We start from the raw sequence: 19,013 nt of genomic DNA, 5'->3' as shown, positions 1-19,013 counted from the left end.
TCGGGTTCATGTCGATGAGAATATGAAGATAGGGGCAGTAGGAATTGAGGATCAGTTTCAGCAGAAACAGAGTGATGGATTTGATTTGGCTTCTCCAGAGTCTGCCTCAAGTGAAGAAGGTATAAGAAACCCCCTATCCAGCCCCGACGACGATAGCGGAGAGGAGAACGGATTGTTAGAAGAACTGCCCCTACCCGCTGTGATCTCTCCGCCGTGCAGCCCCTATATCAGTGGAGAGGAAGACACAGTGTTAGATGACGACGAGGAGGTCGATTCCATTGGGGAAGTGAAGAAGGTCGTCGCATCTCTCGAGGCTTCTCGAATAACATCTCACGATGTTGTGGAGAATTGTTTGAGTGTAAATTGTGGTGCTTATCGATGTGCTTTAGTTGGAAATAAAGTTGCACCGTCCTTTCCAATACATTTGAAGGAGATTGCCTTTATCTGTGGGGATTTGCGTGTTAGGGATCCTACACGTTTGAATCCTCGATCAACATCTCTTGACACCGATGCAAGGTTGATCCCTCCGCGCAATGACACGTCATGTTTGAGCATTCTTGGACGCGTGGACGGGCTTTGCGTTTTGGGATGGAATTTTGCCGAACACATTGGGTATCCTTTGTTGATTGATGATGAAGGTGATGAAGGGAGGCGTTCAGCTGTTCGTTGTGCGTTTGATCCAGGAGGAGACGTCTCTCAACAATTTTTGGCTTTCAACTCTCGTTGTTGCGTCGTGATTTCCACCTTGAGGACAGGTGGATTTCAACCGTGGGGGAGTTGATACGAGTATATCTCCGGGAATATCTATCATATCTCTATTATTATATTATCATATCTTTTCCATATCGTTATTATCTTGTTCACCAAGTTAGATTATTCATAGGAGTATTATAAATATAACTATTGTCATTCTCATTATTCAATCAATGAAATAAGATAATTCACGCTATTTTCCTTTCTTCTACAATTCAAAACCCTAGTTCTTATCGTTGTTGATCGTCGGGCAAAGATTCCCTGGACTTCACGGAGGAATTGATCCTAGTTCTTGTCGTGTGCGATCGACGGGCAAACGTTCCCGCGACCTCACGGAGGAATTTGTCCGATGTTAAGGAGTACATCCTTAACACCCTCCATGCTGCACCGGTCTGAGTCGGAGAGAAGGGCCACTGCTTGTTCGTTCTTGGCTCCGGCCGTGTTTGCGAATTTTATGTCACGAGCTATGAATCCCTCTCCTAGTACGGCTGCGAATTGAATGCACTAGGGTTTTAGAAATCACATTTACTATATATAGTAAATAAATTGGAGAAAGAATAAAAAAAAAGTTACCAAAGGTGGCGGTTACCCTAGTCTGGAATCCAGTGCCATGGGCATGGCTCTTGTTGCCGGTGATTATGGTTTTATCCATCCCATCCCCAAACATCATCAAATTCCATTTATCTGATCCAATGTTCACATTTTCATTATAAACCCCACTCTTCACATATATCACATACATACCTCGTCTTGCTATATCTTGGTGCACCCTTCACCGCATCCGATATTGTCTTATACTTCCCCGATCCATATTTGGCCACCACATCATTAGCACTGATCTTCGAATCCGCCTCCAGGAGATTCCTGTCCCCATCAGACACCCAATCCAGATACTCAGAATCTTTTTTCATAACATCAGCTTTATTGTCCAACCTGGCCATGATTTTGGTCGTTCCTCTGTTGAGATCGATGGGATACTTGAGTTTGTTGTATACAGATTCGAACATCACCTGAGGTTTATTCTCAAATCCTTCTACGCATGTCTCCAGATTGGTGCCTGCAGCGCATATCAAGGACATCAGACCGTCATTGGCTACGTCGGGGGAGCAGCTCTTGGCAACATCTCAGTGCGAATAAGGCCAGTGTGTTGTCTGCATTAGTGTTGTTGATCATAGTTCTGATTTCTCCATTGTCACTGAAATATGGGATTGCTAATGAAATTTGTTGCATTGTTAATTCTGTCATGTTCTTGCCTTGACTTTCATTATTTGAATCGCCTGTCTGCAAGATGTTATCATCAGTTGTTGCAACAGCTTGAGATATGACAATAGCTATGAAAATTATTAAGGCTACAAGAGAGGCCATGGATGCTAATATTTTGTTCCTTCAATGAAATTGGCTATGATAGACTGTGAAAACGTTTTGCTTTATATAGATGCTTTCTTGTTTTTTCATTCAATAATGTGGTGAGAATCTTCAAGGGATTGTCTAATTTTCTTAATCGGGTCAATGATGTTGTGTAGATTATTGAAGAAGGTGTTGAATAGAGCAAAATCTTGTGGAGCCTAATTCAAGTAATAGTTTAGGATTTAGGAATACGTACGTATTCATATCGACATGTCATGGATTTTGGACAAAATATATGTGATTAAATGAATCATGGATTGACTTGTTCTACATGCCACTTTTTGTTTAGATAAGATATGATTAAAATTTAAATGTAACCAGCATTTCTTAATGACACTGATATAGTTTTAAGGAATATTTTAGTCTTTGTGTTTAATATTTTACACCCTTCTATTTTCTTGGTTTTTTATTTATTTAATTTCATATTCATCTATCTCATTATACATATATATTCTCCATTTAATTTCATTTAACAATAAATATTTAATGCATATCAAATTAAAGATAATAATTAACTTGATAGGTTATTTTAAAACAAATATAAATAAAAGATAATAATTTAAATTTCCTAAATTTTCTTTATTGGAATATGTTTTTGGACAAAACTAAAACCAATATACTTAAATAAGTATTTACAAGAAGAAAATTTGTCTATGGCACATCTTAAGAATAATGTTCGTATTTACACTTGTTATTTAAAATAATGAAAATATATATTTTTATGTGCACAATAATAAATCTTGTCAAAACGTTCATATACAAAAATATATTTAATTGTTTTTAGTTTAATTTTAATGTATATACATAAAAAAAGCTCTTATTACGACCCTTTGTCCAGAGACCTCTGATAATATATTTTTTTATAAGGTATTGAAAATGTACAAATCATATTTTCCTGAAACCTTTTAATTGTAGTTCAGTTTTAATATCAATACACATATCTTAATATTAGGTCAATATAATATATATATATATATATATATATATATATATATATATATAATATCAATATAATTATGTTGATATACTCATGTAATTGTGTTGACATACTTATATTATCGTGTTGATATTTTTAAAATATTATCTTGACATCACGAAAACTAAGAAAATATTACAAGATTCTAACATAATAGAAAAATGCTTAATTAATCATTATTACTATTTATTATATCATGTACTCCATCCGTTCCCGAAAAAAGTGTGAACTATTTACTTTTTGTTCATCCCTAAAAATATATAAACTTTCTAATTTTGAAAATTAAACTGCACTACTAATAATGTGGACCTCACTCTCCACTACAACTACTTCCAGTATCATTTTTATATCTCTCGCTTACATTACCAATTATGCATTAAAACTCGGGTCTAATTAAATGTTCATACTTTTCAGGGACGACTAGAGTATTATACTCCCTCCGTCCCGCTTTAGCAGTCCCGGTTGAGTCGGGCACATGTTTTAAGGGGTATTTAAGTGTGTAATAAATAAATGATGTAGTGGAGGTTGGGTCCCACTTTTAAACAACTTTTTTACTTTTAAGTGTGTAATAAACAAATGATGTAGTGGAGGTTGGGTCCCACTTTTAAATGATGTAATAAATAAATTGATGTAGTGGACATCAATTTTTATGCACCGAGTTCAACCGGGACTCCTAAAGCGGGACACCCGAAATTGATCAACCGGGACTGCTAAAGCGGGACGGAGGGAGTATAACTTAATTTTATAAAATGCCCTTTTCATTTAATTTTTTGTACATCAAAATAAATGATTTAAATGAATGTTTTTTTTCTAGAATACTTAATAGTGTAAAAGCAATATATAAAATCAAGGTGTAAAGAAATTAGTCATAAATTTATATTGCTAAAAATAGAAGGACTTCAGAAAAATCAGTTCAGTTCGATTAAAAATTAAGAGACTGTATTTACGATAAAATACCCTTAAGTACAGATTTCAAATTTGAGATATCCAAAGCTTTTTGATAATTTCTATCATTTGAGCAGATTTTTGCTTGATTTTACCATTGGAAATAATAAGATTGGTAACAAAAATAATAACTTAATGTGTAACAATGATTATCGGATGCATTTGAACCTGATTATGTTAATTAGACCACTAATTAACATCTGGGCTCCGTTGTAGTCCTGTCTAGGTAGTTAGTTTGGCTTGGGGAGAATTTTCAACAAATTATTGACTATTCAAATAGCAAGACAGAGTCTTTCTCCATCGAAATTTCAACTAATTTGAACATGTATGCCAAGAGCAAGACTTACTCTAATTTCTCCACAAAAGCACTACATAGAAACCTGGCTGATTTCCTCTCCCACAAAATGAGCCAAGAATTCTTCACAAATCTACGACGATGCATATCTGTTTGCAAGCCATGGCTCCATCTACTGATCAACTCTCACGAATTCACCACCCACCATCTCTCACATCAGAAATCCACGAAATCTATGAATTTGAAGACGAGCTTGATCTTGATGTTGAGCACCGCTACAAACTACTCACAACCTTCAAACTCCCTTCCCATGGACTGATCCAGGGCTCTGCCAATGGCCTCCTTCTTGTCATGCCGCCTGAAGGCCTTTCCTTATGCAACCCGATCACCCGCGAATACATGGAGATCCGAACCCCTCAAGACTCCAACTACAAGCACCCTCAAAAATTCACATTCGGATTCGGGGTGAGCACAAGGACTCGCCAGTATAAAGTGGTTATGTTTTCCCATGATCCAGAGAAAGATAAACGCCTAGGGTTTCTTCAATCCGAGTGCCACGTGTACACTCTTGGAACGGGGTCGTGGAGGAGAAGTGCGGCACCATGTTTCAGCTTGCAATGGGGCGTTTTTGAACGGGAATCATCTCCACTGGCTTGGGTTCGATGCAAACTGTAAGGCGTGGATTTCTTGCTTTGATCTTGAAACTGAGCTTTTAAGCACCATTTCTCCGCCAACGACTGATCATGAGCAGTTGCTCGCGGCCGACGTGTTTGCTTTTGGAGATAAGCTGTGTGTCTGTGACAGTTGGAATGAAGATGAGATTGTGGTGTGGTTGATGGAGGAATATGGAGATGAGAGTGGTGGTGAAAAGAGAGGATATGTATGGTGAATGCGTGTTTCGGCCAATCAAAGTGTTTAAAGATGGAGAGATGGGGGAGATTTCTCTGTATTCCATTGGTGTAGCAAGAGGGGGACTGTTTCGGAGATGAGAATGTTGGAAGCTCGTGGTAATTGCGCTCTCTGTTTGATCCCTCACACCCCCACTTTTCTCTCTCTCTCTCTCTCCAAGAGTTTTGTGGCCATGGAAAATGTTAGCTCCTTATGATCTGAATTCCTATATATAGTCTTAACATCAGTAATTCTATACATGTGTAGAAGGTTACCTTTTTTTATTCAATCTTTGAACAGTGTCAGCAATATACTACTCCTATTGATGTACTATCAAGTATTATGTAGTTACTAGTGATCACTTGTTTATACACATGTAAAGACAATAAAAATGTTACTACTGCAGATTCAACTGCAGTATTTGTGTATACTTATGAGTTATATATGTTGAGTTGAGAGTACCAGCATGTAATCCGTTGTACTCTAGTTGGTTAGGATACCCAGCTCTCACCCGAGTTAAAGTCCCAGCAACGGAATTTTTTTTAAAGTACCCTTCAAACAAGATCCTACGAGGCTACTACTGTTGTAATATTGATATAATTTCCATTACTCTCTAGAGCATCGGTTAACTAAAAGTAATTTGAAAAACCATATTAATATATGATTAATGAAAGATTGCAGGAAAACCTAGATTAAAATAGGTCGATCTCACGATGCAGAAAATTGGCATAAGCATAATATATTCTGAAATGTAGTTGAGGTAAGATGGGGTCTGTGTGGGCTGGCTTGTTAGGAACAATCTAGTCCAGGCCCATAATTGAGGCAACTTGGGCCTCATCTGATCCATGTCTTCGAATTATTTTTCGTATACACAAATATCTTATCAGTTGTTGACTTCTAGTTTCATCTACAGTTGACTAATACTACTCGTAATTATCTCTTCTTTTAAAAAAGCATCTACGTGGGTTTTAGGGGTTGGTGATGGTAAAGGGAAAGAATCTACCTATATATTAACATGCTGGAATATGGTGACCTACATCTTTCCAATTTACCTATTAATATTAACCATTTTATTGTAAATTCATTTGATGTTGGGGTTTGTGCATGGTAGTTGAAATTGTGTCTTAAGAGCATCCACAACCGTGCTCTTGTCAGCGGCACGGTTGTGGGCCCGGGCGGTACTATTCATGCCTGCTCTCTGGCAAGAGCACAACACCCACAACTGTGCTCTTCCGCAAGGACGAGCACAATTAATATAAAATTCAATTACACAAAAACATTTCCATAATATTAAAATTCATTTAAAACCCACAATAAATATTACAAATGACAAATAAAATTAAACATTGCATAATTAAAATCCTAAAAATTAAAAATGACACTACTCGTTGCCGAATTTCGCCCACATGTGGTTGATTAGGTCTTCTTGTAGTTGATTGTGGATTCGAGTATCGCGCATTGTGTGTCTTGTCTCGATCCTCTCGCCAACCGTCGTATGCTTGCCTCGGCGTAGGGGAGACCTCGCTGTTGAGCTTCCGGCTTCGTCCTCGTCGTAGAAGCTAGCCGCCCTCGGCCCTTCGTCGGCTATAATCATGTTGTGTAATATAATACACGTGAACATGATGTCGGCGATATTATTCACGTACCACAGCCGAGCCGGGGCCTTCACAATGTTGAATCGAGCTTGAAGGACCCCGAAGGCTCTTTCGACATCTTTCCGCGCTGACTCTTGACGCTGCGCAAAAAGAACCCGTCTCGGGTCGTGCCGGCTGCATCTACACATGTTTGAAAGTATTCAACACGTGCGGACAATGTGTTGACAATTCGCATGAACAAGCGCTTTGACATGCGAAAACGGCGCCTGAAGTAATCTGCCGGAAACCGCGGCTGGTCGGCAAAGTAGTCGGCAACGAGCCTTTCGTGGGCTCCCTCCCGGTCACGATGGATGTACCGTCGATTTGATCTGGTTCGTTGAGGAGGAGGAGCAGGGGTATTCGCCGCGACATATGCTTCGTAAGCGGCACGATGTTGTTCGTAGTATTCTTGTTCTTCGCGTTCCGCTTCCGCCATAATATGGGTGAAATCCATTTGAGATTTTGAGTGGGGGATGAATGTGTTGATAGTTTGTATGAGAATTATGAATGAGAGATGATTGAGAGATGATTTGATGTGATAAATGGATGATGAATGTGTGTATTTATAGATGATTTTGGGGAAAAAAAAAATAAAAAAAATCAAAAAAATTCAGAAAAAACGGAAAAAAAAACGGCCATATTTTTGGGATTTGGAAAATATTTTTTTTTATTTTTTAGCATTATTTATAATTAAATACCGATTTTTTTAAAAAAAAAGTAAAAAAAAGTTTAAACACAACGGTTATGCCGTTGACGAATGGGAGCGCGCCACGTGTGCGTCCGCTGGCACGGACGTGCTCGATACATCGAGCAGCGCCGTGCCAGCGGCGCGGCTGCAGCGGCGGCGGTCCTGCGCCTTGCCAACGGCGCGGACGGCGGTGGCGTCTTTCGCCACCGCTGCGGATGCTCTAATGTTGGAATAAACGGCTTAACTAGTCTTCAGAGCATCCACAGCTGTGTTCTTGCCAGCGGCACGGTTGTGGGCCCAGCCCCACTTTTTCTGTCTGCTCTCTGGCAAGAACACAACACCTACAGCTGTGCTCTTCCGTAAGGACGAGCACAATTAATTTAAAATTCAATTAAACAAAAATATTTCCATAATACTAAAATTCATTAAAAAAAACCTAAATAATATTACAAATGACAAATAAAATAAAAACGACATAATTAAAATCCTAAAAATTAAAAATTACATAATTAAAATACTAAAAATTAAAAAAACCACTACTCGTTGCCGAATTTCACCACGACATATGCTTCGTAAGCGACACGATGTTGTTCGTAGTATTCTTGTTCTTCGCGCTCCGTTTCCGCCATGAGATGGGTGAAATCCATTTGAGGTTTTGAGTGAGGGATGAATGTATTGATAGTTTGTATGAGAATTATGAATGAGAGATGATTTGATGTGATAAATGGATGATGAATGTGTGTATTTATAGATGATTTTAGGGGAAAAAATAAAAAAAATTCCAAAAAATTCAGAAAAACGGGCAAAAAAGGCAATATTTTTGGGATTTGGAAAATATTTTTTTTTATTTTTTATCATTATTTATAATTAAATAACTAATTTTAAATTAAAAAAATATTCAAAGGCAACGGCTATGCCGTTGCCCAATCGCGTGCCGCCACGTCACCTGCTCGCTGGCACGGCGCTGCTCGATGCATCGAGCAGCGGCGCGAGCGCAGCGGCGGCGAGACACGTCCGTGCCAGCGGCGAGGAAGGACGCGGGTTACGGCACCACGCGGATGCTCTTAAGTCTAAGACAAGACATTTTTAATTTCAACCCACATATTCATAATATAAATATTTTTACACATCTATTATCTGGTGGAAAATATAGAATAGGACATAAATTAATTATGAGAGTGAATGAGAATAACATTGGTGTTGAACTCCAAACCTATTGGATGAGGATTATGTGTGAGTTGTAACTTGGAAAACAAAGATAATTAGTATATTCAATACAGGAATCATAATTAATTAATGGTTTGACTCTATTAATGAGATGAGTAGGTACCATGTATCTTGAAACATCAGCTATACTTTGAATTATTCTTAATGATATAACTTATCTTGAAACATAAACATTACTTAGATTATTTGTATAATCCCCAGATCTATCACCGATTAACTCTTTTATTTTTCTTATGTATAAAAATTCACAGTCACTACTTTTGATGCAGCACCAAAAACATCTCTCCATGTAAAAAAATAGGATTTGGATCACCTACGGTGCACAGCACTGCTGTGCACCTCACATGACAATAAAAAAATAATTTTTTTTTTATTATTAAAAAATTCTCATGTGAGATGCACAGCAGTGCTGTGCACCGTAGGTGATCCAAATCCAAAAAAATACTTCTCTCTTACTTTTACCTATAGCAACTATCAAGATCAATGACATAGGGTTTTGGATAATTAATTATGGTAACTCACTCAATGTGCCGACACTATATCAGGATTCAGGTCATATAATTCATATTTAAACCGTAGTTTTGAAGCTGCACTGATTGCATTTTAATGATACAGGTGTTTAAGTCAAAAAGGGCCAAAGGAATGAATAATTTATGTGGGCCAGGGGACATATAATATTAATCTTTTTTTCCAAACAAACAAACATTTAATAGTTATTAAATTAAAAGATGGCAAAGTGGTGAGCGCCACTTGATTGACTTGGATACCCATCAAATGCAAACCACTTTACCAGAAATTATAATGAGCGAACGTTGTGGATAAGCATGCCATCACTATCAGTACCACGTACCTTACATATTGGCTAACATAAATTTCTAATTGGAAATGAAATATCTACTTACTTACTCAGTCCGTCAAATATTATAAAGTTTTACCATTTTGATCCGCCACTTGAAAAGTTATCTACTTTATTTATTTATTTATTTATTTAAGTAAATAAACTCTACTTTCCATCAACTCTTTACACTCATATTATATTATAAAATTAATATATAAATATAAAACCTCCATTTCACTAACTTTTTTAATTTATTTTTCTTCATGTTTCTTAAAACTCGTACTGAATCAAATTAGGACCATATTTTATTGACAGAAAGAGTATAAAATATAAAGATAGAGAGATTGGATATTTTTAATAAGCTGGTGGGCCAATAGGAAGATTGAATTGGTAGGCCCACAGTCTCAATATGCTGCTTGTATTTGTGTGTCCAGCCAGTTTGGATAGGATTGCATTTTCTAGATCAGGAATTAATCAAAGACTGCTCTCTTGAATCAATGCGTCTTACTGTATTATTATTATTATTATTATTATTATTATTATTATTATTATTATTATTATTATTATTATTATTATTATCAAAATATCAATTCTAGTATTATCTTGTAGTACTATTTTTTAAAGACATTATTCACATGAGAAGGCTATAAGATTCTTTTTTCGTCCCATTCTAAATAACACATTTTAATTTAAATATTTTACTAGTACATTTTAAATATAGAAATATCATGATTCTATTTATTCTTTTTCTCTTACTTCATTCTTTCCACTTTACTTATAAAATAACACTATATGAATTAAAAATACTTCACTTAGAGAAGAATGGAAGAGTATGATGGAATTGGAGTCTTTAATGCTTCTTGTTTCTTCTCTCTTTTAATTTGTACTGTGAATGTTAAATTCAAGAATGTTCAAATGAATATACTATAACCTAAACTGGAAAAAATATAGTGAAGTGAAATTAAAAAAATAAAATTTTTTGACTCTGTATCAATAAAAATCATTCTTGCTTGATTTTTTTTATGCATTAAACGTACTCCTAGTACCAAGTTAAGTACTCAGTAAATTTCAATATACTACTCTTTCCGTTCCAAGATAAGCTAGTCATATTCTTTTTTGGGATGTCCTATTATAAGTAAGTCATTTCTCTTTTTAACAAAAAATTATTACTCTTACTTTATTCTCTCTTTACTTCTTGACTTTACTCTCTCTCATATTTTATCTCTCTACTTTAACTATTTAAATATCAATTCCTTAAATATCGTGTCTAAAAAAAGGTGCTTCGCTTATCGAAAATAGTAGTCCACTTTATTTTCCTGCACTCATCTTAAGCTGCATTGTTGTTCCCATGCGTTAGGACTAATTGTGTTGGAAAGTGTTCACTAGTTAACCATTAATAGAGAACAAAAAATGGAATAACCTGTAATTTCATCCCAATTTATTTAGTACTACTATTGACTATCGGTGTTTATGATTAAATTGTGGATATGGAATAGTTTGGTAAAAATAAAATATTGTGAGTAAATAATTAGATTCCACGTAGCATTTGCATCCTCCGAAAGGCCAAACATAACCTTATCCATGAGCAAAATAAAAGAAAAAAAAAAAAAGAAGTAATAAATTAGTAAGTGTATAAATCCATGTCCTCAGGCTAAAATCAAAGCAACAATCATTATCAAATTCGATCAACAACAATGTCGTTCATCGTCTCGCCCGCCCACGATTTCCTGATGAGCCTCCCATCGCACCTCATCATCGACATCCTCTCCCGCCTCCCCGCCAAATCCCTCCTCCGCTGCAAATCCGTCTGCAAGCACTGGCTCCATCTCACCTCCGACTCCTACCTCGCCAAGCTGCATCTCGCCAGATCAAAGCCCGGCGTCGCCATCCACCAATCCGAGCCATCAAAGAACCTCCTCAGACTAGCCGATTTCGACGATTTCCACCTCCCGACGGCGGAGATCGACCTCCAATCGCTCAGCCACTCCCCCGAAATCGCCGTCGAAGGATCCGTGAAGGGCCTCCTCCTCCTCCGCGACGCCAATTACAAGCACGAGGCTCTCTACGTCTGCAATCCCCTCAGGCGCGAGTACATCGAGCTCGCCGCCCCCAAGCAGGTGGTCCGCTACCCTAGCGTCGTCACGCACGGTTTCGGAGTCAGCAAGGGGAGTGATGAATTCAAGGTCGTCAGGATTTATCAGGAGAGGGAAATGGACCCTAGGAGCGGCTCCTGCTTGAGAATCCCCAATTCCGAGTGCCATGTCTACACGCTCGGAACAGGGGAGTGGCGCCCTGTCGGCGACGCCCCTTTCGCCTACGACGGCCGCCTAATTGGCCAGTTCTTCAGGGATAATCTCCACTGGCTGGTTGAAGATTTGAACGGCCAGGAACTCATCTGTCGGTTCGACCTCCAAAGCGAGTCGTTTCACCCCTTTCCGGCGCCGTTTCCGGGGAGAAAACTGCTGGGGAGCGTGGGGGTGTTGGATGATTGCCTCTGCCTGTGCGATAACACGTCCAATTTCGAGGTGGATATATGGGTTATGAAGGAATACGGAGTTGGGAAATCATGGAGTAAGAGATTCGTGATTAGGAAAATGCCGGAATTGATTGGGCCGTCGTTTGAAATCGTGCGAGTGCTCAAGGTTTTGGGAGATGGGAACATATTGCTGGTGTGGGCGGATTACTGCGTGCTCAATTACTGCAGTAAAAGTGAAGTTACACAAGAAGTTGACATGGTTCAGTCTAGAGGCCCGAATAGCGTTGAGGCCATGCATTATGTGCCCAGTTTGATGACTCTTAACACCTTTGTCATGGAAAAAGTTGTTCTCTTTTAGAGTTTTGGAATTTGTTCATGAACTACATATTTGATGTTCGATTTTTTTATACAAAGCTTGAATCTTTTACACTACTTGTTTGTTTCGAACCTTTTAAAGTATAATCCCCAAATGGGAGAGAGAGTCCGTTACATGACTAGAGATTGAAGAAAGGTCTTAACATAACAATGCACAGCAATCATTCACAAATCGAACGTGACCCATCTCTGAGTAACTAAAGACCAAATAATAACAACATTGTAATCAGCTTGGCTAAGAGAGCACAAAAATGGCTGTAACGTCATCCGGGAAAACGAACTAAAAAACTCCTATATACTCGAGAAACTGTTGCACGCTACTCCTAGGTCCTAACTCCTAACACACGCCTCAGCCCAAAAACTTAGAGGAAATCGACATGAACATGCTCACCAGTAAGCGCGGGATCTGTAAAACGTTTACATCACTTGAAATGGTTTTGATGGATGATTGCTACAAACTCCCCGTGCAATTCATCGTTCTCTCTCTGTTTCCATATCTCGCCGTTTGAATGCACAACCCATGATATTTGAGGAAGTGCGGAATAGTCTACAAACAAAGCAGGTAATGTTTCTAAAAACCTTTGGTTTTATCCAGTTTTCCTAAAAACAGGCAGAGTTGGACTTGATACATTGTCAGCTTGTCATTATGTTCATATTAGCAAAGAGCAATCTACAGCATTATTTGGGAAGATTAAAATGAATGATATGCCTCGCAACTGTTGAGGGAGGCCTTACCTGCACATGGAAGCTTTTCGGGCTCTCTTGTACTGTGCAAAACCATTGTACCAGAAAGCACAGCAATAAATCCGCGGAGAACAGAGACAATGTCGCTAGCACAGTCCTGAAGCAGCAGAAACGTTTTAGAGGCGACCTAAATCACCTCAACATAACACAACATAAGGGCGGTACAATCTTGTGTACCTTGAACATGATGACAATCGCAAATATTGTAAGCGACGTGAATGTGTCCAAAGCCTGCACACTACTGTCCATAATGCAAATTTGGAAAACAGAACAAGAGCATTGACTACCAATAGAGACAAATTTTTCCACTCAATGAAATCTTGCAACGCAAATCTTCTTGTGAAGCTACATCGAAAATGATTGTTGGCTGTCATTTTGGTCTTTTTACACAAGCCTTTTTTTCTGATTATTTAAGCATTTATTTCTGTTTTACGGAATATGTCTTACACTTTTACGGACATCAAGAAGTGAAATCATGAAAAATGGAGCTTCATTCGCAGATTATGGGGATGCATAAAAGAATTGAGGATTGTACGTTTGATTAGCATGATAGTATCTGCTGCATAAAGAGCAATAAAGACAGTTATGTGCAGTCAAACAACATGCTATGAGCAAGTCTCGAGAACGAGAAATATCTAACCATTCAAGTGCCTTCTAAAGAATAAGTCAGTTAAAATAAGATTAAGCAAAACAAGAAGTTAATATTTATTATAAACCAATATAATGTTAAAATATAAAAAAGAGATTACCTTGTTTGAGTAGAATAATTGAGTGATTATACAAGAAGTTGAAACCATGGAAAATATCCAGGACTGGAAGTGGGTGACCTGACTATAGCCCTCTAGCGTGAGTTTTATAGCTATACCAACTGCTTTGGTGCTCATAACCTACAAACCAGCAAACAAGATCAATAAATCAATTTATCTTTAGAATTGAAAACGAATCTGCTCATTTTCTTTAGAATCCACTTGAGCTAGGAACACTAATTTAGATGATTCTGGTTATTCTGCTCTTCCTATCCAGCTAGATTTGAATTTTAAGCAATTTGGTGATCAGAGAGTGCCATATGTACAGTGCTTAACCGGAAACTGCTGCGCCGTATAATTTACTTTAGAATGCATACTTAAGTTGCTTGACAAGAAAATGTGACGTGACGATGAGAACAAGTTTAATCAGGTCCAGTGCCCAGCCGGGAAATTTTATTTCCCTCCCCTGCTCCTTTTGGGAAAACCGACTAACTAAATCTAAATATGAGGATGGGTCCAATTAGTTATTAGCCACAACTATTCTTACACAAACAGCTCGAAATAAAGGTTCATCACATGATTAGAGAGCAGTGTCGCCTCTTTGAAAAATAAACTGAACAACTTGCTAGGTAGTACATGATTAAATTTGCATATAACCAGAGTAAATTTTACTTACAGTTAAGGATCCTACAATAGAGCACACACCAATATACACCATTATATTTGTGTGTCTGTAGTGTGGTTCACAACACAACAAGTACCAACACCACTACCACAGCTGAAGCTATGTACAAAAGAAAAGCTGTGCAGATAAACGAGGAAAATAATTCAGAAACATTGTCATATACTCATATCCAGTTCAAAACAACACATGGAATCATCGACTCACCTGGTTGTGTTGCTAGTTCCCAGATTTGATCCACTGAGCTAATGTCATGTTCACTCGGTGCATGAAGCACTATGATAGTGTAACCCACAACACACAAAACACATCTCAATATTCCCAACTTTCTTAGTTTCTCTTGGAGTAAGAAATGAGCTAAAACAGCACTGTCAATAAAATAAATTGTGGTTAATCTTACGTGATAACATGATACTTCCTCTATCCTTTAAAATATTTTGCCCATTTCTTTTTGGCACGGGTTATAAAAGTGTGTAATTGAGTGGAAAAGGAGGCCACATTTGTTAGATATGTATTACATAATTTACATTTAGAGGTAAATGTGAGCCATGCTTGGTTTTTATGTAAATAAATTGATACAGTGAGGAAAACAGGCAAAAATGGCAAAATGGGTTATGCTTTAACGAATGGAGGAGTATTACTTCTGCTAATATAAAACACGAATTAGTAAAACACATGTTTACCTTACTATTATACTTAATGCTCCAAGTGGGGTGACAAGGACTGCAGGAGCATACATGTAAGGCTGTAAGCTACAAAATTGGCAAATTCTCCAATAATCACTGCGCAATTTACAAACGACTAGGTGACTTTGATATATGTGGATTGGATAGAAATAGCACATTTAACAAATTTATTCGGGAATCTCTTCGGGAAAATAACTTACTGGAGAACATGCCAATCCACCATAGTGGTTCTTGCAGATATCCCTATCCTCCTGAACCTTCATTTTAATAAATCCAATTTCATCAGAGTTCCATAATATCACTACAATATTTGGCCGTGCTAATACATTATTCCGAAACAATACCCCTAATTGCTAGTGCAATTTCCCACCAGATTCTATCAAAGTCCTAAACAACAAGAGTCTATGCCATTTGCATCATTAACCGTGCGTAATCTGCTAGGATCACCTGATGTCTTAAAGAACTACCTCATGTCACAAAGACAATACTATTAATCTAAAACAGAAACAGTAACACATTAAATTTATGGTAAATCCTGATCTCATCTTAAGCATAGTTTCTGATGTTACTGTAATTCCTAGTCGCCCAAATTCTCCTCACCCATGACAAGGCAAAAAATAGGAACTATGATTATGAAACAGAGTATCTTAACTGCAACAAACTAATAAGAGTTGTTGAGTCAAATTCAAAATCATACTACATGGTTATTGTTTCCAGCCTAATAAGCGGAAAAGCAATGCAGCATCACTACTTACTAAATGAGCACGTGTGTATAAAGTCTGTCAATTCTTTTTTATTTACAGCAAAATATTAGTCTAGTGTGATATATTAGGCCCATGGCCGTGAGAAAGAGCTACACAATATACACGTTCTTCTTAATTAGATCATCGTCTTCTTCACATAGCAACTTTAAGCGTAGGAATATATTCAGTACTTATATTCCTTCTCCAATTAATACAAGCCACAAACAGCAACTCCAATTGAAAGCTGATAAAATTACTCATTCCTCTAATGCAACAGCAAAATACAAACAAAGACGAAATATTTCACAAAATCTCAATAAAATGGCTGTAACTACATCTCTTATGACATCTTTCTCAAGAAAGTGTCAAACAGAGCTCAATATGACAATTCAAGCTTCATATTTTTCCCAATTAAAAAATAATAAAAACTTACTGGCGCGAAACATGTAAAAATGTGGCGATGCGGCCTCTTAATCGGTGCTCCTACGGGCTTATTTCTCATCTGTTGCCCAATTTACTCGGATTTTCCGCGAGATGATGGAAGGAAGAAAAGGATAAAGATATAAAAACTGCAACTCTATGAGCTTTTTTTGGTCAATTTGGAGAAACATATAATGTTGTTGTGGCAACATTTTGCGCGAGTGCAGCGGGAGTGGATCCCCTACTTCTCCTTAATTTATCATTTAAGCCAGTATTTTATTTTAATTGCTACACTCCCTTATTCGTTTTGCTTCAATTGCTATATTCCTTTATTTTATTATTAATGATATATTTGTACAATCATTTTGGTTAATACACACTACCGTATTTATTTATTGCACTATTCTATTGTCTATTGATAAGTCGCATTCTAGGCCTTAGTTACTGGTCAGTATAACATGCGTAATTAGTTTATATCAGCAAAACAGTTGCTAAAGTGTGTAAGAAAAAGGTCCTAGTCAGTACAAGAGGGTTCGGATAACTCAGGTGAAAAGAGCGCTAGAAGGGTGCAATACTGACCAGGATGCATGCCAAAAATGCTCGAGATGGAGAAGAAGGATTGCTGGGAAGGATCAACCACAAACGAGGGGAAAAGAGTCATTTCACGCAGAGAGTCTACCCTAAAAAACAAGGGCAGGCCTCCCTATAAAAGGAAGCCACTTGGAGAGAGAATCATCATCGAGTTTTATGCTTAGTTAGGGTCTTTCTCTCGGTAGATCAATTCCTTCAGCATAATCCAAAATCTTCTTGTTCCTCGCCACAACCATGGTCACCTGAAGTTACATCAGTCCACCGGAGAATCGCCTTCCATCATTCCAGCCAGTTCATTTCATAGTCGTAGCAGTTTCATCGCCCGGAGTGGCAAAACAATCTTATTTCGCTTTCCTAGTTAATCGTTACTTGTTTTCTTACGTTGGATCTGTTGCATATTCAACATTCGTTAGCTTTTGAAGTGTTTTGTTGGGATCCAAACGTTTTATGCAATGAAGTTGTTTTTATGCATCTCTTTTCGTGTGAATCTGTTTCATTCTGCCTAGGTAGCTTAGATCTAGTTGTTACAGTAATTTCTAAGTGTTGAAAGCATGATTTCATTTGGAGTTGCTCGATCTGATATTGTTAGTTATTTGCTTAGATTTAGTTTTCGAAGGGATTAAGTATGAAATCTGAGTTTACGTGAATTCTGTCACCTTGCATGTCGCCCAGTAAGTGTAATTCTTGTTTTCACTGGATTAATCTTCGAATTTTAGAGTGTTACATTGTGGATCTGAATAGTGAAGTTGTTAATCTGCAATTGTTATCCATGGAATCTGAGTTTGTTTGATTTTGTGTATATTTGTTGGAGAAGACAACATCCACATCCAAGTTTGGGACCACTTTTGCTTTTTCGTTACTTTTGCTTTTGTCCTTTACTTTTCTGCTGGTACCATACAGACCTGACAGTGCAGCCACCAACCCACCACTTTTTCTCTGATATTCCGTTTAGCCTTTTATAGTAACTATATACTTTCCACATGTTTCTAAAACACCGTGTCCCCCACTCTCACGTACTCAGCCACATGTCAATCACTTTCACACCACCCAGTCAGTAGAGTGCCACCTTTAATTCTTGTCTGGGTAGAATCTCAACCCAAGCGTGGTAGCTAACCAAACCCCTCCAGATTATCACCACAATTACCCAAAGCGCATCCATCTCTGTGGGATTCGACCCTTACCTCCACTATACTAGCCAGTAGAAGTGGGTTGAGGAATTTATTGATACCAGGTTCAGGTTGGCTGGGAATTCTATCCTGATCAGGTGGATACACCCTTGCTTGACACGACACCGTGAACCTGCACTCATATCAGATGGCGCCGTTGCCGGGGATGGATGGCGTTATTAACTGTTATTGTGTGTGATATTTTGGCGTATATATTGTGCATAATTTTTCTCTTTTCTTTTTATTTCAGTTTATGAGAACCAGTTCGGCTCCTGACCATTGGAAGCCGAAGATACTCCAACGAGGGACTATACTCGTGACCACTCGTTCTGGCCTGTCGACAGCCCTATCTGACCTAGGCACGAGTAGTGACGAAGAGCAAGACACCATAGTAGGAAGAATACCAGAACCGGTTCTAAAATTGGAAGGTAACCCAAGGAGGATGGCTGCCCACGTACACGATGACCCAGAGATCGGATCGCTAAACGCGCATGCCGACGGAGAACCGCCGCAAGCTATAGTTGTCACTACGGGGAGACAGTCACTCCGGAAGCCCCATGTTATCGCAATTCTAGCCACGTACTGTGGAAAGAGCTATGAAGGGCCATACGAGTTCCTTCGTGAGTTCTGTAAGATTTGTAAGGCACAGAGAAGGCCAACGGGGGCGACCGAGGATGACTACAGATTGAAGGCATTGCCATTCGTCCTAAAAGGGGAGGCTAACACATGGTTC

At 38.1% G+C, this 19,013-nt stretch overlaps 2 protein-coding genes and 1 pseudogene across 2 annotated transcripts; 1 reads left to right on the top strand and 2 right to left on the bottom strand.

The window, feature by feature from the left end:
• Window positions 1-1,083: 1,083 nt before the first annotated feature.
• Window positions 1,084-2,118, bottom strand: LOC121764067 (probable pectinesterase/pectinesterase inhibitor 32). The gene is made up of 4 exons (XM_042160335.1): window positions 1,875-2,118; window positions 1,523-1,810; window positions 1,327-1,437; window positions 1,084-1,241 (listed from the first exon to the last, which is right to left on the bottom strand). The coding sequence occupies exons 1-4, from the start codon at window positions 2,116-2,118 to the stop codon at window positions 1,084-1,086; spliced, it is 801 nt and encodes a 266-aa protein (XP_042016269.1).
• Window positions 2,119-11,296: 9,178 nt separating this feature from the next.
• On the top strand, window positions 11,297-12,559 carry LOC121740743 (F-box protein At3g07870-like). The gene has a single exon (XM_042133366.1). The coding sequence runs from the start codon at window positions 11,346-11,348 to the stop codon at window positions 12,483-12,485; it is 1,140 nt and encodes a 379-aa protein (XP_041989300.1). The 5' UTR covers window positions 11,297-11,345; the 3' UTR covers window positions 12,486-12,559.
• A 69-nt stretch (window positions 12,560-12,628) lies between these two features.
• On the bottom strand, window positions 12,629-16,796 carry LOC121740752 (annotated as a pseudogene).
• Window positions 16,797-19,013: the final 2,217 nt, after the last annotated feature.

This window comes from Salvia splendens, chromosome 1 (assembly GCF_004379255.2).
Source record: "Salvia splendens isolate huo1 chromosome 1, SspV2, whole genome shotgun sequence".
Taxonomy (NCBI): Eukaryota; Viridiplantae; Streptophyta; class Magnoliopsida; order Lamiales; family Lamiaceae; genus Salvia; species Salvia splendens.
This window is presented reverse-complemented; position numbering and strand designations above follow the sequence as displayed.